Genomic DNA, 20,995 nt, shown 5'->3' with positions numbered 1-20,995 from the left:
TTAAAATGAAGATGAATTTTATAGTTACGATTAATGAAGAAATGTCATGTTTGTATACGTATTACTTATTCTAGAACACAGGCTGGCAAACTATGGCCCATAGCCAAATCTGGATGTTGTCTGATTTGCAAATAAAGTTTTATTGGAACAGAGCCTTGCTTATTTGCTTGTTGTCAACAATAACTGCTTCTTACCTCTAAAGTAGCAGCCCTCAAATGAGCAGATTTTGCCTACCAGGGGATACTTGGCAATGCCTGGAGATATTTTGCGTTGTCACATGAGGGTAGGGGTGACGAGGAGTTGCTGCTGACATCTGAAGATTCTGCTAAATATCTAAAGGCACAGGATAGCCCCACAACCAAAGAATTGTCTGGCCCAAAATCTCAATGGTGCTGAGACTGAAAAGCCTTGCTCTAGAGAACATGTAGGCTGGAAGGATGGTTTCTTACGTTAGGTTTCTGAATCAGGTGAGAGAGTAGCACCTCTTCCTGTCACACATCAGGCAAATGTAGTTTGTACTGTGGAAGCAAAAGCAAGAGACCCTAACAAGATATTATAGCAGCCTTGTGAGGTTTCATGTAGCACTGTGTGAATGCAGGATGTGTAGTAGCAGTTATGCGGCGAGGGTAATGAACAGACGTCATTTCAGAGGGTAGGATGAAATGTCTGGCAGAATGCATCGTTCATGGAGGGACATGTCTTCTACTTCATCATCTTTTCTTCTGGCCCACAGGGTGTGGATATTAATGCAAGAGGCGAGTGGAAGACCTTGCCCGCCCCTCTTGACCACATTAATCTTCATGTCCGTGGGGGCTACATCCTGCCCTGGCAAGAGCCTGCGCTGAACACCCACTTAAGGTGAATGACAGGACTGAGGTTTTCCTTTACATGTCAGTTAGCTTACCAATTTGTAGTGAAGCCCTCCAGATTGTAAGCATCACTCTCAAGCCCACATGCAATTTTACTAAACACTTGTTTTTTCTATAGTCGCGTGTTTGTATTTTAACCTTTATTCAGATGCTACACTGACTGATTATTAACAGATGTTTTATGTTTAAATGGGTGAGATGATAGGTCTAAGAGTGTCATCTTTCAATCTCATGATTGAAATGGAAGTCAAAATAGGGGGAACCATGATTTATAGTAGTTTTAGGATACTATTGGGTCTAATTGAATTTTTTCTAAGAAAACTATTGCTGAAAAATTGTTTATTCCTCTGCAAGATTTTAAACTTTTAGTTCAAAGTTTATATATAAATTAACAATAACTATTATCCAGAACTATATAAATATGTATATTTCTACTTGGAAATTGTCTATTTTTGCTTAATGAAAGGAAAACATAAATTCTGTGATGTTAGTGCTGTTATCACCATTTCACAGATGAGTGAAAAGACTAAGCGATTTACTCAGAGTCACACAGTAAGTAGATGAGCAGAGACTAAAAATCACACCTCTCTGGTATCAATACTAAAATTCTTAGATTCCTTATTCATTTGATTCCAAACATTCAAATAAAAATGAAGAACTTAGGACATTTGAAAATAGGCCTCACTCTACATGTTTAGGATATTAGGTTCCTAAAGCAGAAAGATTTCAGCATTGGGATTTTCCTTTCAAAAGGAAAAGAAAGAACCCAGTTAGTTTGGTTGTCATCACTTTAAGAGCCTTAAAGGAGAATCCTTTTGATCCACTCGCTCATTCATTTGTTCATGATATGAAGTCACATGGCCAGATGGAGACAGAATTAGAACGAAGTCACAAGTCTCTTGAACTCTAGTATGCAGTCTTTATCCCACAAAGCACTTCCCTTTGCTCCTTTATGTTTTATGTAAACTCTTGGTTTGTGGCTGTGGATTTGCTTTTAGCTAATGCCTCTCTTCCACCTCACTGCAGCCGCCAGAAATTCATGGGCTTCAAAATTGCCTTGGATGATGAGGGAACTGCTGAGGGTTGGCTCTTCTGGGATGATGGGCAAAGCATTGGTGAGTAGGAGTTGCCTGGGATTCACGCTCATGGCATTGACTGTATTCCTGGGTATTTTACAGGCCTGCTTTCACCTTTTCCCTGTTAAAACAATTTTGCATTTTAAAATACAACCATTTATTAATTCAAGGGTATAATCCATATTGCACATGATCTTTATGCCTCATAAACGAAGCTTAGTTCTGAATCTCCTCTTATTACTCAACCATTCTAATCCACTATAGGAGGAAGCTATATGGGAGCCACAGGGAAAGTTTATTTGTAGCCAGCTGAGATAAACTTTCATAGGATTCATGGTCAAGGACATATTCCCTAACTTTATGGTTCTTACTGTCCCAGTAAGAGGGGCAATACCTCTATCAGTTGTATTATTTATGGGATATTTTCTATTAGGAGGCTGTAGGAATTGGTAAAATTTCAGGGGGATTTCTCAAGAAATCATTAACTATTTCTAGACAAGTGCTGTCCAATAGAACTTTCTGCAGTGATGGAAATGTTCTATATCTTCTGCTGTTCAATATTGTATCTACTTGACATATGTGGCTATCAAGCACTTGAAATATGACAAGTGCATCTGAAGAATTGAATTTTTGATAGTATTCAATCTTAACAAGCTTAAATTTAAACAGGTAAATTTTACTAGTGACTACTGTCTTAGCACAGTTTTAAGGGATAGCCAGTGGCTACCGAGTGGTGAGTCATTTAGAAAGGGCCTAGCACAGAGGGAAGAGTGTGACAGCCATGAGGGCAGGGTGTAGGATGGGAATTCTTGAAACAAAGCTGTTGACTAGTTCACCTTCACTGGCTGTGCTAAACTTCATCTTCTTCCTGGGCCTGTGGCACACATTTAGGATAAAGGACAAAGAAGCCCTTTCTTTGATCATCTTTGTTCTCTGGAGATCACATTTTTAAAATTGTGTAATACCCCAAGATAAACCCACCAAGAGACCAGTCTTGGTGTTTGTGTATGTATGTGCATATGAATGCATGTGCAGAGATGTGTACAGATAGCAAAAAGAACATGGAAATTCTGAGCCGATTAGGAAGATGTTGGGAATGATAAACCACAAGGAAGAGAAGTGACTTAAAAATCGTGTCAGGAAACTGTGTTATATGACATGACTCTGTCAGACAGATGCATCTATACACATTCATTTCAAACATTTTGTATAAACTGAGTGTGGGTGCACAGTTTGATTAGTCTCCATAATGAGGACTTACATTTTAAAATGGAACACTCGAAAGACAGAAAATAAAAACAAAGATAAGCCTTACTCTCTCAACCAAGACAAGTAGGCAATTAGAAGAGTATTTATATATTCCATAGCATAGAGTTCTATAGCACAGGTCCAGGCCATGTTTATCTTGTTGTTTGTTTGCAGATACCTATGGGAAAGGACTCTATTATTTGGCCAATTTTTCTGCCAGCCAGGTGAGTGTGACTGATATGAAGAGAGAATAGGGTTCTACTGGCTTAGGAGGATGCTGAATGTTGTAAGGGCATAGAATACCACCTAGAATTTCTTCTCATCTTGCTAATTCACATTCTTCTACTTCTCTAGACTTCCGGTGGAAATTTACTGTGCTCCTAGGAAGGCTTTCTGTAATTTAACCTATCAACATCTCATCAGTAATGATCATTATTCCAGTTTACCATGTTACAGATGGACGGGCTGTTTCTGTTATCTAGCCCTTGTTCCTAAGTTGCCTTGGAATGGCCTGCACATTTTGTGATTTTTCCACCTATAGAATATAAGTATCTTGACAGCTGAGACTTTCATCTCCTATAGAGTTCAGGGCAATGTGAAAAACCCTGCAGCTGCTTGTCAATGCAAAGTGGATGGCAGTTGGCCATAGGAGATAGAGTGATGAGATCATGGTTTCCATGATCCAAAGACACAAGATAGTGACTCTGAAGTTGTCTTACTTTATGATCTACATTTGTGCCTAAAAAGAGGTTGGAAAACATTTGAACTAATTCTGCTATTATCTTTTCCTGTTATCTCCAATTCAACAGAATACAATCCAGAGTCATGTAATTTTCAACAGTTACATCACCAGTACAAACCCTTTGAAACTGGGCTACATTGAAATATGGGGAGTGGGCAATGTCCCCATTACCAGTGTCAGCATGTCTGTGAGTGGCATGGTCATAACACCCTCCTTCAACAGTGACCGCACGACACAGGTTTGTGACCAGCAAAACTGCGAATGCCATTTCCCAACCTTAATATACCTAGTGCAGCGCCTTACTGCTTCCCTTCCAAATGATGCCCTCTCCTGCCAGGCCCTCCAGAAATCTCTGTTTTCAGTGTGTTAGGAATGGACAGCATGGAGATGAATGAAAAGTCGTTGTTTATCATCATTTGGAATCCATGGCCTGGATTCTTACTTTCCACGTTTGTCTTCTTGTCTGTAAATCTATGTAAAACTTTGTCTTGACTCTTTTACCTCTGCCTCAGAGATCAACTTCCAAAACAGCTTGAACTATTATATTTTATCAAATATGATACCGTCAGTGAAAAGTTGCTCTATTATTTCATGTGCCACAAAGAAAAAAGGATGACAAAATTATGATAGAATTTCCTTATCACTCAAATGTTTTTTACAATAAACTTATAGAAAGTTTTTGAAAATTCTTTAGACATAAATTTTTATCTGTATATTTCAATATTGTAAGTGATAATAGGGAGGAAGATGTTGAGTGGAGATACAGTGATGATTCTGCCTCAAAGTAATTTAGAAGAGGTAGACCCTGAATGTGAAGAAGTGCTAGAAATATCTTACCTAACTTGTATCAATTTATTATTATTTATTATTTATTATTTCAATTTGTATTCAAGTCTTTTATTATTTAAATTTTATTTGTATTATTTAAATAGTTTGTTTATTACTATTTAAAAGAAAAATACATGTTACAAATTGGTTATTTCCTCTGTACTGCAAAAGGTGTTTGTGATTCAGGATTTCACAAAAATTCTTCCACTCCTGTCTATGCAATTTTTTCCTGAGCCACTAACACACTTTATATACATTTTCATCCTAGTACTTTCTTGATCTTACAAACTATTCCTTCCTGTAATAATCCTTAAATGGTTTTCAGTCCATCCATTCCTAACACAGTAATAGCAATAAAGTTTACACAGGCACAGACAATAACAATTATGTCATGAGTGCTGCCTGGCTCACAGTAATTCTATGGTTGCTGATTACAAGATACACTCTGGTCTCTTGAATGTTAAATATGTAAAAAATCTATACCTTGGGATTAATGCAGTGTAGTGGTGCTAACATGTATCATCCTGATGGTAAATGAAACTTCCTTAGGTGCTTACCATTTTTGTCTGAGCTTTTTTTCTTTCATAATCCTTCCTTATGACTAGGCCTGAAACAAAAGTTTTCTTTCAGTTTTGCATTTTTTAGATTTATTTCCTCATACTTGTGGTTTTCATGTCAACAACTTCCCCAACTTTACCGTAAAGTACTTTGCCCAAACCTCATGGACAGACATACAAGCTGATGAGGGCACGTGAGGTGAAACCTTCTTGACAGCATCTGCCTAGGAAGAAACAGGAATAGTGGACTCTTGCTGGGCAATCTTTGGGGTGCTATGGAGGAACAGGAGGAGGAGGAAACAGAAGGATGGCGCCAAGGAAAATCAACACCTCAGTAGAATGAAAAAGAGGGTGTTCTCTCCAGTTTGTGCAGTTCTTTCTCTTCAGTGGTTGCATATTAAATTTTTTTTTCTTTTGAGACTGAGTCTCACTGTATTGCCTTGGCTGGAGTGCAGTGGCATAATCTTGGCTCACTGCAATCTCTGCCTCCTGAGTTCAACCAATTGTCCTGCCTCAGCCTCCCAAGTAGCTGAGATTATAGGCACCCACCACCACGCCCCCCTAATTTTTGTACTTTCAGTGGAGATGGGGTTTCACTATGTTGGCCAGGTTGATCTTGAACTCCTGACCTCAAATGATCCACCCGTCTTGGCCTCCCAAAATGCTGAGATTACAGGATTTAGCCACCGACATGGGCCATGTTGAATTATTTCAAGGCTCATCTATACTGTTGAATAATGTTTGTACTCTAAAACATTAGAAAACACCCTCTCATCTGAAAATCTGAGGGCAGTCTTTTAAGTAGACAATACAATGTAGAAGTTTTAGGAGGCTCTTTGGACTGTATTTATTTGCATGCAGAAATTTCAACACGGGATGCCCAATTGTTTTCCTTTGGTTCTTAACAGGTGCTAAGCATCGATGTGACTGACAGAAACATCAGCCTACATAATTTCACTTCATTGACATGGAGAAGCACTCTGTGAATTTTTAGAGCAAGATCCTAACTATGAATGACTTTGAAACTAATACACTTCATACTCATAAAAATTATTGTGTGTGGCTAATGGGTTCATTCTCATTACTGGTGAAATATTTTTGTTAATTTTGTTATATGTTTTGCGTGTGAACCCTAAAGGTTAAATCTTACCCCTGTGGGATAGCAGTAGGGAGGTGTGGAAAATCTGTGTATTACCTTAATGTCTCTATGTGGTTAGAATGGTAGTGATTGTTCATCATATGACATTTACTGAAGAAGAACTGGGTCCATGATGAAGTGTATGTCCATATGTGTAATCATGGAATGGACCCCATTCTCTTGCTAAATACACAAGAAAAAGCTTTCTGTGACAGTTCCAGGTCTTGAAGCTAATCATTACCTCAAGAAAGTATCCAGAAAGAACATCTGCTAGTTGGTTTTAGGCGGGTCAGAGTGGGGAACAATACACCTAATTGGTTATAGGTGGGGTGGGGGTGGGGCGATCATGATAAGGGAAGAAAAGGCAAACACAAGGACAGATCAGAGGAAACAGAAGATGATAGTAAAAGTGATCACAAGTAAGAACATAATGTGAAATTATCAGCAGCCTCATGGGGAGGAAAACGGAAGAGTCAACTCACCTGAGAGAAGAGGGTCTTGAGAAATCCCTAGCATGTGGGGATAGCGGCGAGAATCAGATCTGAGCAGGCAAAACTGAAGAGAAAGTTTGGAGGGTAAAAATAATTTATTTTCACAGTAGTTTGCTTTGAAATGTGTAAATCCTATTTTTTTTTTTTTTTTGAGATGGAGTTTCACTCTTGTTACCCAGGCTGGAGTGCGATGGCACCATCTTGGCTCACTGCAACCTCCGCCTCCTGGGTTCAGGCAATTCTCCTGCCTCAGCCTCCAGAGTAGCTGGGACTACAGGCGCGCGCCACCATGCCTAGCTAATTTTTGTATTTTTAATAGAGACGGGGTTTCACCATGTTGACCAGGATGGTATTGATCTCTTGACCTCGTGATCCACCTGCCTTGGCTTCCCAAAGTGCTGGGATTATAGGCGTGAGCCACCGTGCCCGGCCGTAAATCCTATTTCTAATGTATATAACCACATTTCACACAAAATACACAATTTCTATGCCAGATAAAAATAAACCAAGTGAATTTACATGAGATTTTGAATTTTGTGACATTTTCACTGTAAGTAATCTGTTTGGGGTTATCGTTCTTGTTTAGCAAACTTTTATGAGTTTGTCTTTCTGACTCTCTTCAGCATCACAGAGCCTGCAGCCAAATCCACCAATGGGTTGATAAAATTTATAATTATCCGTTCTTTTTCTTTTTTTTCTTTTTCAATTTTTCAGCTTTTATTTAACTTGAACTTTAATACATTATCTATTAGAATGATGATTTATATTACTGCAGTGAGTCTTTTATAAGATGTAGGTTTGTGGAAGGGTCTATTGATTATTATTTTAATCATCATAGCAGTTGCTATATTTAGTAAAATATCAACTCTGGTAAAAATAGGAGTTACAACCCTCTTGCTTAAAATTCTAGAGGGTTAAAATTTGAGATAATGAAATTATATATTAATGTTTAACAGGAATATTAACTTTTGACGTTATCTGAAAATGAGTTGAAAGTGTTGTTTGGAATGAATGAGTCTACTTCCTTGCATTTTCGCCTTTTCTTATAACCAGGAAGTCATTCATTCTCCTGCACTTTCATGAGTCAGCAACTTCATAAGGCTAGAGACAAACATATTGTTAAATTAACTTAATCATCTAATTATCACAATAAGGGGCATTTGGATGAGGGCCTGAGCTAACGAGGAAACTAGTGAAACATGGAAAACCAGCCACGGGAATCCTTTGATCAAAAAGATGCGAAATTTGTCAACTCTCCTCTAACAAACTCAGGAAGGCTACAATGATGGAAACATTATTTACTTGATATTTAAGAAATATGTAATAGCCAGGCACGGTGGCTCATGCCTGTAATCCCAGCACTTTGGGAGGCTGAGGCGGGTGGATCACGAGGTCAAGAGATCAAGACCATCCTGGTCAACATGGTGAAACCCCGTCTCTACTAAAAATACAAACAATTAGCTGGGCTTGGGGTGGGTACTTGTAATCCCAGCTACTCAGGAGGCTGAGGCAGGAGAATTGCCTGAACCCAGGAGGCGGAGGTTGCGGTGAGCCAAGATCGCGCCATTGCACTCCAGCCTGGGCAACAAGAGCGAAACTCCATCTCAAAAAAAAAAAAAAAAAAAAATGTAATGTTACCATCAAGGATATATTGGTGGAATTTGGCTCCAGCTGCCACAGAGTGCTTAAGGGGAAGCATTCTGATTACATAATTCTGATTGCCAAGGCCCTAGTGAGGCCAGTGGGGTTTTGGAGCATGTGAAGTGTCAGGGACCCCACTGGCAGCCCAGTGAAACCTACGAAATTCCCCCTCACAACATTGTTTGCAAATGCATCAAGCAAAATCCATGCTATTTCAAAGAAAACATTAAAATACATTTATCCAAATATTAAAGAAAAATGGATATAGTAACCCATGAGGTGTGTTTTTCTCATCAAATTAAAAGATCCAACAGTGGAAGTAACAATGCCACAATTTCAAGGTAATGATCAACATGAACAATATTTTGAGATATCCGCTACAATTTCATAATGTAATATGGAAGGATCTGTGATTCCATTTTTGACAAACTCATGTGCTGGGAAAAACTACTGTGCTCTGTTGTCGACATTCATAACCTAACCAAATGCTAAATTTCAGCCACGGATGTATGAGAAAGAGACATATATTTTTCTATTTATGTTTACAGAGTAAGTTATGCCTGTGTCCCCTTTGGAGGTCTAGAGACTCAGGAACCCCTAGATGTAGGTGTACGCGCGTCCCAGACTCCAGCAGCTCCGACCCTGTGTTGTTGTCACTGTCCTGGGAGCAGCGTCAGTCTGTTTCCCGTCTCCTGAATTCACTTTGGCTTATTTTAAAAAATTAACTGAATAATTAAATGTTTAATTAACGATTAAAACTATTAATTTTATAAAATCATATAACTATAGTTAATATATATAAAATATATTTTACATTATAATTTATAATTTTATAAAATATTAACAAATTTTATATTAATATATAGTAGGCATATAGTATATAGTATAAATACATATTTTTTACATGTAGTTATGGTAAATAGGTATTTATATATAGTAGATATATAGTATAAATACATATTTGTATATATAGTTATGGTATATAACAGGTATTTATATGTAAATAATAGAATGGCTAAATCAAGCTAATTAACATACCTATTATCTCACATACTTATCATTTTTTTGTGGTGACAACACTTTACATTAACTTTCTTAGCAATTTTCAAGTGTATAATACATATTTGGCTTCAAAGAACCTGGATCCACAAGGCCATGCAGACCTTCAGTCTAGAATGAAGAAGAGTCTTAGCAGCAGCTCTGGGAAGGGTCGGGGGAGCTGGGTCTGTGGCTCCCTTAGCTTCTCTCCCTGCAGCAGCGTTGGCCACCTCTATGGATAATGCAGCATCCTTCCCCTCCTGTCACAGGGGTTAGGTCCACTGGTTGGAACGTTTTATGCTGCTTTTATTTGAGGGAGGAAAACTCAGAAGCAAGCTCTAACATTCAGGAGTTTTGGTTAAGTCATTTTGTCTCTCTCAGTTCTGGTTTCCTCATCTGCAAAATTCTGGTGTCAAACTAAAACTATGATTTCCAAATTGTGGAGCTGTGCAGAGCCCCAGGGCCTTTCATTCCTCCCCAGGGGGAGGAAAAAGGCAGACTGGCAGGGTTCTGGCTTCAGTCCATCACGTATTACATACTGGAATCCTATTTGAAGAAGGAATTAAAATATACATATATGTGTGTGTGTGTGTATGTGTCTGAGTGTGTATATATATAACATATATAATATATAAATATATATATTTAATATAAAAATATATTTATATAAATATAAATAATATCTGCAGTACCTTGCTACTAATAGACAACTGGAAGATGTAGGGTCACATGCTTGGCTTTACCCTTCAAAATGGCTCTGTTATTTTCTCATTGGTCAACACCAGCATGGTGATCCAATATCTTCCAGTTGCTAGTTAGCAAGAAGGGGTGGTGAAGGTAGCTGTTTTCTGCACTTTAGGAAACAGGTTATAGATTCCCTGGACCTGATCGTTTACCACTATAACATAAACAAAGTCACAAATGTGCACAGCATGTGGGGAGCTAAAGGTAAAGTATCACACAAAGAATAGAAAGTTCTGTGTAACAATAAATCTCCCTTCTTGATCTTTTGCCAGGATATCTTCCCAATTTGAAAGGAGATCTAGGTACATTTCCTGTCTAACAAAGGCCACCTTGTACTGGGGCAAATGAAAAGCTGAATATGTCTTTCTAGGAGTTCATAAATGCAGAAACCTAGTCTCTCTCTCTTTCTCTGTGTGTGTGTGTGTGTGTGTGTGTGTGTGTGTGTGTGTGTGTGTGTGTTTCCGTATACTGAGCATTTGAAGCAAACACAGAGGATTCACTACTATGAACAATGTTATTTACAGTCCTTAGGTGCCACCAAAAGAGCCCTCTGTACCCTCATATATTACTGGTGGGAATGGGGATGTAAAATCGTGCTGCCACTTTAGAAAGCAGTTTTGCGGTTCTTCAAAAAGTGCAACAAAGACTTATCACATGACCCACGATTCCACTCCTAGGTATATTCCAAGAAGAATTTTTTAAAAAATGTTTCAGGTCATAGCAGCATTGTTCGTAGGAGGCAAAAATATAAACAACCTAGATATATATCAACGGATACGTGGCTAAACAAAATGTGTTCTATCCATGCGGTGGATACTATTCAGACATGAAAAGGAACAAACACCGATACCTGAAAAGGCATGGATGAACTTTGAAAATATGACAAGTACAAGAAGCCAGACACAGATGGCCACATATTGTATGAATGCATTTATATGAAATGTTTATAAATAGGCAAATCCATAAAGACAGAAAGTAGATTAGTGGCTGCAGAAATAGGGGAAGATGGAAATGGGGAGTGACCACTAATTTTTTTAGGGAGGGTGATAAAAATGTTCTGGAATTAGTGGTGATAGTTTCACAATTTTGTAAATTAAAAAAACCCCACTAAATTGTACACGTTAAAAAAGTGAATCTTGGCCGGGCTCAGTGGCTCATGCCTGTAATCCCAGAACTTTGGGAGGCTGAGGCAGGTGGATCACCTGAGGTTGGGAGTTCAAGACCAGTTTGATCAACATGGAGAAACCCTGTCTCTACTAAAAATACAAAATTAGCCGGGCATGGTGGCACATGCCTGTAATCCCAGCTCCTGGGAGGGCTGAGGCAGGAGAATCATTTGTACCCGGGAGGTGGAGGTTGCAGTGAATCGAGATTGTGCCATTGCACTCCAGCCTGGGCAACAAGAGTGAAACTCCATCTCCAAAAAAAAAAGAAAAAGAAAAAGAAAAGAGTGAATCTCATGGTTTGGAAATTATATATTAATTAAAAAATCCACTTTAGCTAGCTTAAGAAAAAATTTAAAAAGACATTGGTGACTCATTGAAACTCCAAAAGGAATAGAGAGAGCCAGGTTTACAGGCCATGTGGCTAGGAACAAGCCCCAGGTTACCTTGTAGGGGTTTCTCCTGCCACTGCCCTGAGCACATATCTGGCAGCTTGCAACACTAAATACTGAGCATAGGATGCCGCTAGTTCTCTTGTCCCTGGTGCCTCTGAAACAAGCTATCTTCCCAACATCCTGGATTTTACCTGTTACCTCCTTAACTATACCTTCTTCTGGATCTAAGTCACTCGCAGGAATCTCTCCTTCACAAAGCTCCAGCCACTTATCTCTACCTTGGCTGAAAGGGAGGCTGTGAAAGAGAATTTCTAGCTGTTTCTTTGGGGAGGCAGAATTTGGAAAGAAATTCCTTAATTTAAGTCAGAGTATATTTTTTCTTTTTAAAGATCCTCTGTTTTTAATTTCTTTTCAACTGGTATTTTAGATTCAGGGTCTAAGATTCAGGGTGCATATACAGGTTTGTTTCAAGGTTATGTTGTGTGATGCTGAGGTTTGGGGTGTGATTGAACCTGTCATCTAGGTAGTGAGTATAGTACCCAATAGGTAGGTTTTCGATCCTTTTCTCCCTCCCCACCTCTCCCTTCTTAGCAAGAGGTTTTGAAAGATGCTGAGCCATTAAAGAACATGACAAATATCCACTAGAGGCGTCTTCACACTTTAGGTTTGTGTAATTTCTATTTTAATGGTACTTATTTAGAATAATTGGTGGAAAGGATCATTTGAATTAATAAAAAGCTGAGTTATGCCAAGAGAGCTCTGGACAATGAAAATGGAGAAATGAACAAAGTGATAAACCGAGAGCTAACCCTTCTTTTGCTTACTTATTAAACAAGTAACTATATATTTAAAAAGAACTATGGATATTAGGCAGAGTGCTAAGTACAGGAGATACAACAATGAAGAAGATAGACAAGACCCTAGCTCTTGATCCCTTTAGGCTACATGGACAGACAAGGAAGCATAACGTGACAAGCAAAGTAATCAGATATGAATAGGGACACAGAGGAGGAACAACAATTAGAAAAAAAACACCTTCCCTTTTTATTAACAAGTGGAGCTTTCATTCTGTGTCACATGGAGAGCCAGGGTTCCTTTATGATCTATTGAAATATGCACTCCCCTCCACCATTTGCTGTCAACTTTATAGGCCAATAAATTAATTGTGGCAGAAGCTGGCTACCTCAGCCCAGTTACCTTTGCTCAGTGCTCCCTATGAATCACTGAGGGAGAGACACGAAACAAACGAGGTGATGAGGTGAGTACGCTTTTTCATGCAAGCAGTGCTTCCAACAGGGGTGGGGGGTCGCTTTCTCTTTATGCGATTTTCTGTCTGCTGCTCCGTTAAGTGATCTGGATGCCCATACTTTGCTTCTGGGCCCAATACTTTCTTCCTTTTCTGTAAAAAATGAGGAGTGAGGATGAGAGAGTTAATGGAGAGGAGAGACCTGTGTGTGTGTGTGTGTGGTATCAGGGTTTGGAGGACAGCTTGGGGGAGGTCTAGTATGAGATGCTCCTCTCTCATTGGGAGAAATTAAAGACAGAGGAAACAGATGGGATCCTTCTGGAAATGATCTCAAGATGGCATGGATTTGGAGGAAGGTGAATGCCTCCCGGATTCGTGCAGGAAACGTTTCTAAGTAGGGAAGAATTTCTACCTTCAGAAACCCCCATTCTGTCCTCTGCCTGAATGACAATAGCTCCTATGGTGGGAAAATGCCTGGGGTTATTCCTAGAATGTTCTTGAACTTCCTGAGCTAAGGTGCTGAACCTGCTCCCTCAGGAGGATTGAGGAGCTGCGGGAGTAGGTGCTCGCTGCTGAATTTTAGAGGCTAGAAAGAAAAAAGTCTCCGTGTGGAGAGAAGCAATACTTGGAGAAAGAGACTAATTGATGAATAATGTGTTTGCTGTGGTGTTGAGTTGTGGGCTGTATGTATAAGAAATGAAATTTGAAACCATACCACACTAGGGAGGATCCTTCATATTTCTTTCACTATGGAAATTTCACCACTGGAGACAGATCCTCTAGGTCTTTAAACTCTGGAGCCTAGGATACATTGTGGAGAGTGTATTTTATTTTTAAACGTAGTGGCTGTTAGTGTTTGTCTCAGTTCCACCACTAACCGTGACTAGACAAAATTCCTTAATATTCATTATAAAATGGAAATAATATCTATCTGATCAACTTCAATGCAGGGATTTTATGAGAATACAGTAATATGATATATATTTTATGTGGATTAGAGTATATTGTTTAAATAATTTAGACTAAAAGAGAGACAATTGATTAATTTAGGTAACTAGTAAAAGAATAGTTAAACCCCAATTTTAATCCCAAACCCCAGTGTCTCCAAGGGCTAAGGGTTCTTCCTAAATGCCTATTGGCAAATTACATGTAGGTCCTGGTTCCTTACCTCTATTTCAATATTAAAGTCCTTCTTTTATTGAATTATTACACATTGACCTAAAGGCTACTATAATTAAAAATTGAAGCTATATACCTTTATAAAAATATTTATACAAGTGGTCATGGCATTGGGGAGGAGTCGGGAAGAGCAGGGATACAGGGAAATGTGAAATAAGAGGAGATGCAAAATAAACACAAAAACAACAGAGAGAAAATTATTTGTCAACGTTGCCTTATATTTAATAGTTTGTTGCTGCATAAGTGCTGGTTTAGTATGATGGGAATAAGGGGAGAGGAGAGGCTGAGCAGCTGGCCTTAGGAGGTGCCACAAAGACCTTTGATCACAAAGCTAAAGTGTTTTTGGTTTATTCAGAGATCCATGAAAGGCTTGAATATAAGAGATCCAAATGACCTTGTTTGTGCTGGTCACTTGGGCAATGACCCAAAGATACAGGGAAAGTAGTCCGATTGAACTGGTAACTGACTGTGAGAACTAACAGAAAGAGAGGAATTTTTAAAAGATTCCTAGATTGTGGTTGTTGTTTTTAATGTGATTCTTTTCCTCAAGTTATTAATTATTTGAGGAACAGACAATATGGCCAAATTGGCAGGAATTGGAACTGAGGTTTGGGGAGAGATGATTTCATGTTTACACGTGTTACATTTGGTTGAATCTGTGGGACATCCAATAGGCAGTTGAGTATACAAATCTAAATATCTGGGCTAGAAATACAGGTTGTATTGCCATCACATGTTACATAAAGTCACATGAGTGGCGGAGATTACTCAAGGGGTGTGAGTAGTTTAAAAAAGAAACTTACATGAGAATTTGGGAAATATCTACATTTAATGAAAAAGGATTGGGCACGGTGGCTCACACCTGTAATCCCAGCACTTTGGGAGGGCTAGGTGGGTGCATCACCTGAGGTCAGGAGTTCAACGCCAGCCTGGTCAACATGGTGAAATCCTGTCTCTGCAAAAATACAAAAATTAGCCGGGCATGATGGCGGGTGCCTGTAATTCCAGTTACTCGAGGGACTGAGTTGGGAGAATCGCTTGAACCTGGAAAGGGGAGGTTGCAGCAAGCCAAGATGGTGCCATTGCACTCCAGCCTAGGGGACCGGGCAAGACTCTGTCTCAAAAAAAAAAAAAGGAAAAGCCAGAAATGCAGGGGGAAAACCAAGATTCCTATCAAGGCATCCATAGGTGGAAAGTTTGATAGAGGAGGAAGTGTTTGATAGTGCTAGAAGATTAAGGCAGCACCCATTGTATTCAGCCACCTATGTCATTGGTAGCCTTGGTGGGAGCATTTCCAGTGGAATGCAGAAAACACAGCCAAGCCAGTAATACCATGAGGAAGGGAATTATCATTTTGGAAGATTAGCTATGAAAGGAAAAAGAAAGTTATCCTGCTACCTGGAGAAGCACACAGTCATTAACAGAGTTTGGGGTGATTTGGGATACATTTATGAAGGAAAAATATTCAGACAGTGAAGTTGATAATGCAAGAAAAGAAGAGATAATTGGTGGAATAAGATTTTTGAGAAATTCAACAGCTGTGAGATCTAGATAACAGATGCAAGGATTATGCTTAAACAAGAAGAGGAAAAACCGGTCATTGAGAAGAGGGGGAAAAATAAGAATTTACCTAGATGTGTATAACCTTTGTGGAAAAGCTTGGGTTGAGAAGCAGAGAAAGGGAATAGTTTCTGCAAAATGTTACTTTCTATGTGATATCGGACGTGCTATTGCATTAGGATAAGAATGTAGGTAACAGAGGTCAGGCCTGAAAAGAAGGATAGAAGGACCAATTTTTAAAAGTACTGCTGTGAGGCCAGGCACGGTGGCTCATGCCTGTAACCCCAGCACTCTGGGAGGCTGAGGCAGGTGGATCACTTGAGATCAGGAGTCCGAGACCACCATGGCCAACATGGTGAAACCCTATCTATACTAAAAATACAAAAAAATTAGCCACACATAGTGGCATGCACCTGTAATCCTAGCTACTTAGGAAGCTGAGGCAGGAGAATCCCTTGAACCTGGGAGGTGGCCGAGATCGCACCACTGCACCCCAGGGTGAGACTCCATCTCAAAAAAAGAAATAAAAATAAAAATAAAATGACTGCTATGCAAAGTGGGAGCACTGTCAAGACCATCAGTCGGCTTGCAGGCCCAGTTTATTTAGGAGATTATGAGCCTCAGTGGCATCTCCCTTGAGCTAGGTATGTCAGCACAGAAGGTAGACGTTTGGATGGATACTTTTATCCTGCAGATTCTGTTAGCAGATGGGGAGCAAGGAAGATGAGAGCAATGGCACGTTAAACAATCAATACTGAGGGCTAGGTCAAACAGGGTTAACAGCTAGGAAGTGCTAAGAGATTTAAAGGAAATGGAAAGAAAGCAGCAGCCTTGATATGATAAAATACTTTTTAAAAATAAAGTAAGGCAATGAGATAGTAAAAGGACATATCCTCATTTACGTATGGATTTACAATTTCACAAGTGGAACAGTTCTGAGGATAAATTCCAGGGGCTAGCTAACATATAGGATGATGGAGATGGAATGGCGATGAAGTCATTGCAGCTGAGGGCTGTCATGGATCTGTGAGACATATAATAATGTTAGATTTATTATAATTAGATCAGAAAAATGGGAACACATCCAGTGCTTGATCTAATTTTTGTAGACGAAGAAATACAGGTCCAAATAGGTAAATAGCCCATCTGTTAGTAAAATCAGGTTAAGCATTCAAGCTTTTTGATTCCCAGTTCAGTACATCCTCCAATATAGAAAGTATTTTAAATCTTGGATCAATGAATGATCTTTAGAATTACTGGGAGCCACCTACTTTATGTGAGTTGTGTGCAATGACCATATCAACAAACCTTATGGTGGGCATAAGGATCATTTTTGTTACCAGATTCTTGATAGTGTCAGTGACCTTTAAACAGTCTAAATAGTGACCTCAGCATCCTGCCCAAGGCAGTTGAAAGTTCCCAAGACGACTTGGATTTAAGTTTTGCTACTTTCTGTCACCCTGAGCATACCTTCGTGTCTACCACATTAGGTGGATGTGAAGATCCAAGCGACATCTAAAGGGTTTTGTGACCTACCTGATCCCCTCATCTCTCTTCTGTGTGTTATTCCACAACCTTTTCCCCTTCAGTTCTTCATGTCTGATATACTTTTCCTTGGACAATCCTCAATTCCTCTGCATGCGAAAAAGGCAAGAGCTCTACAGGTGTTGGTTGTAAAGGTAGAGTTACTTAGGGACACTGTGATAAGTGGAAACAAATATTCGTTAGATTATGTAAAAAGGATGGCAATAATCAAGGTCATCTTGCAAACAAATCCACGTTTGGCTATAATGATACGTAAGTATCCTCTTAGACTGGTGGGGCCTTGCGATTTGTTTTAATCCAATTATCTGTGTCTATCTAGATGGCGAGGAAGCTCAGTGTATTGGAAGTCCTTCTGATCATCTTCTGCCTAATTGTGGTGGCCATAGATATTCTCTTGTTTCTTCTTGTATTGGATGAACTTTCAGGTAAAGGAGATGCTGGTGGCTTCTGGGTTGGAAGGTTGGGTAAAGGAAGTCCCCTCTGGATGCCAAAGAGATTATTTTATTCTTTCACTTTTCAGTATGCCACTGCATTGCAGTATTCAAAATTCACATCCCCAATTAGTTTAAGTGAATCTCCAAAAGATAAGTGTTCTTTGCACTGAAACCCTGGATGTTAGTGATATTTAGGGTCTCCCAAGCCCCATTTGGTGCAGTTTTAAAATTAGGCTTACCAGACGCCTGCCCTTCAACCCAGAGTCATGAAGTCAGATGGCCTTCAATGAGAAATGGCTGTTAAGGTAACAGTGGAAAAGGAAGCTAAGGTTACAGGGAAGCAGAGGGCTGATTGGCCTAATTATACCAACATGGATGACATAGCTATGGTTTCTTCATAGTGCCTTTGAAACTGTTTCTCTCTCTCTCTCTCTCTCTCTCTCTCTCTCTCTCTCTCTCTCTTTCAGACACGCAGAAGCATCAAACAGAATGCCTTCTCTTTCAGGCACATATTATTCTCTAAATAATAAAATGTATGTAATTCAAAAATGTATTTTCATTTAAAGCTGAATTTGGGGTTTGTTCTACTTGACAAGCTCACTTTATAGATGTGAATTAAGCCTACAGTGAAAAGAAGCTGTCCTAATAGTAGAACCCTACCTGCTCCATCTCTTTCACTTCTCTCCACAGCAAACATTAAGACACTTTCGACCAGCCTGACCAACATGGTGAAACCCCATCTTAAAAAAAAAATAAATAAGTAAATAAAATAAAATAAAATAAAAATTAAAAAAGACACTTTCTAGGAACTATTATAACTTTGAAAGATGATCTGAAAACCATTGATGTAAGCCACATTGAGCCTATTCCTATAAGAAGTCTCATGAGATTGCGATCCAGTCCATGTAAATAATCGGTTTCTTTAATTTGACATAAAACTAGATCTTCACACCTGGATTCACCCTAAACCACATTCTGATTCATGCAGAGTAGTTCTACTTTTAACTGTCTTATATACTGAACTTTTCTCTGTTTTTTTTTTTTGAAAGATATATTTGCAGGGGTTGAAAAGGGGGCTTTAATATCAATTTGTTTTTATTGTGGTGAGAACAGGTAACATGACATCTACCCTCTTACTGGATTTTTAAGTGTACAATACAGTATTGTTGTCTACTGAAACAATGTTGTACATCAGATTTCTGAAATTTATTCACCTTGCATAACTGAAATACTGTATATATGGATTAGCAACTCTGCATTCCTGGTTCCGCTAACTCTTGACAACCACTATTCTCTTCTTTGCTTCTATGAGTTTGACTATTTTAGACAATTTATATAAATGGAATCCCAGAGTATTTGTCTTTTTATGACTGGCTTAATTCACTTTGCATAATGTCCTCAAGGTTCATCCATATTGTTGCATATTTCAGGAATCCAGTTTTAAGACAAATTTTTATTGACATACATGCATATATACACAAACAAATGTAGAGTCATAAAGATAGGAAAGATATTTGGGGACTTTGTTTTGAATCAAAACAAAAGCATTAAAGAGTACCTGTTAATGCCCACAGTAACTGTTTCCTCTAAATGAAGATGAAATTTGGGATTTCAGATGGCTCATGGGGTCCATGAAGCAATCCTGCCTCAGCTGTTATGAGGGGCGACTCCACAAAGTTGCTAAAGGCAAAAGTAAGAATAGCCAATGTTGAGTGAAGGTGTATATTTCCAGTGGGGCCAATAATATCTTCCAGTCATGTAGCCAGAGCCATGTGGTGTCTTTAAGCAGCTGTGCCTCTAAATAAATGACTAAAGAAAAACAGTAAGAAAAAGAACTTTCCAAGCTATTTTAACAGGGCTTCCCTGGTAACAAAATAAATAATGTTGGATCCCTACCTGACAACATATGTAAACATTAACTCAGAATTGATTAAAGACCTATATATAAGAGCCGAAACTCTCATACTCTGAATACTCAAAGCACAACAGCAAAAAAAAAAAAGGCAAACTGGACTTCATAAAATTGAAAACAACTTTGTGCTTTGAAGCACCCTTTGAAGAAAACTATCAAGATGTGAAAAATAATCCACAGATTCAGGGAACATAGTTGCAGACGAAGTATCTGATGCTAGACCCTTATCAGATACATCATTTGCAAATATATTTCTTTATACATCCTAAGATAATACATTAGGATATAAGAGAACATATTCTCTTAGGATGTACAAAGAAATATAAAAAATCCAAAATTTTTTTAAAAAGATTTTTAAATAAGTAAAACATTTAAATAGACATTTTCCCAAGGAAATCTGTAAATGGTCACTAAACTCTTGAAAGTATATTCAACATCATCGGTTATTTGGAAAGTGCAAGTCAAAACGATGTCGCTTCACACCCACTAGGATGACTGTAATTAAAAACAGATAAAAACAAGTGTTGTTGAGGTCACAGAGAAATTGGAATTCTTATACATGGCTAATGGGACTGTAAAATGGTGCGGTCACTTTGGAAAAGTTTGTCAGTTCCTCAAAAAGCTAAAGATAGAGTTAACCACATGACCTAACAATTCCACTTCTAGGTTTACAACCAAGATAACTGAAAACATAGGGCACAGAAAAACTTGTATGTGAATGCTCACAGCAGAATTATGTATAACAGTAAAAAAGTAGCAACAACCCGAATGTACATGAACCGATGAACAGATAAACAAAATGTGGTATATCCACACAAAGGAATGTGATTCAGCCATTAAAAGCAAAGACGTATTGATACATACTACAACGTGGATAAACCTGGCAAATGTTACGCCAACTTGGCCTAAGTGAAAGGAGCCAGGCACAAAAGACCACATATTTTATGATTCTTTGTATAGGCAATGTTCAGAATGGGGAAATCCATAGTGTTAGAAAATAGATTCATGTTTACCAGGGACTGGGAGAACAGGGGAATAGAAAATAACTGCTAATGGGTATGTTATTTCTTTTTGGGGTGATGAAATTGTTCTGAAATTAGATAGCGGTCATAGGTCATACAACTTCACAACTAAAAACCATTAACATGTACACTTGAAGAGGGTGAATTTTATGCTATATAAACTGTAT

General features: G+C 38.7%; 2 protein-coding genes across 2 annotated transcripts in view; both read left to right on the top strand.

The window, feature by feature from the left end:
• Positions 1-670: 670 nt before the first annotated feature.
• Positions 671-6,889, top strand: LOC116528014 (maltase-glucoamylase, intestinal-like). The gene is made up of 5 exons (XM_032245205.1): positions 671-858; positions 1,896-1,984; positions 3,368-3,417; positions 4,003-4,173; positions 6,229-6,889. The coding sequence occupies exons 1-5, from the start codon at positions 686-688 to the stop codon at positions 6,304-6,306; spliced, it is 561 nt and encodes a 186-aa protein (XP_032101096.1). The 5' UTR covers positions 671-685; the 3' UTR covers positions 6,307-6,889.
• A 4,969-nt stretch (positions 6,890-11,858) lies between these two features.
• The window catches only part of LOC116528012 (probable maltase-glucoamylase 2), a 119,348-nt gene continuing 110,211 nt past the window's right edge, over positions 11,859-20,995 (top strand). The window contains 2 exon segments of the mRNA XM_032245204.1: positions 11,859-13,188; positions 17,780-17,885. Of these exon segments, the coding sequence (XP_032101095.1) occupies positions 17,780-17,885 (106 nt within the window). The 5' untranslated portion in view covers positions 11,859-13,188.

Source organism: Sapajus apella, unplaced genomic scaffold (genome assembly GCF_009761245.1).
Source record: "Sapajus apella isolate SASKATOON/1434 unplaced genomic scaffold, GSC_monkey_1.0 scaffold56, whole genome shotgun sequence".
Taxonomy (NCBI): Eukaryota; Metazoa; Chordata; class Mammalia; order Primates; family Cebidae; genus Sapajus; species Sapajus apella.
Note: the sequence above shows the minus strand (reverse complement) of the source record. Positions and strands in the feature narration are given on the sequence as shown.

Excerpts from the sequence above, each read along its gene's own strand:
- LOC116528014 (XM_032245205.1), top strand. The coding sequence starts at position 686 with ATGGAGGGACATGTCTTCTACTTCATCATCTTTTCTTCTGGCCCACAG. Across the intron at positions 3,418-4,002 it reads CCAATTTTTCTGCCAGCCAG|AATACAATCCAGAGTCATGT; the intron begins GTGAGTGTGACT and ends CCAATTCAACAG. Across the intron at positions 4,174-6,228 it reads ACAGTGACCGCACGACACAG|GTGCTAAGCATCGATGTGAC; the intron begins GTTTGTGACCAG and ends GGTTCTTAACAG.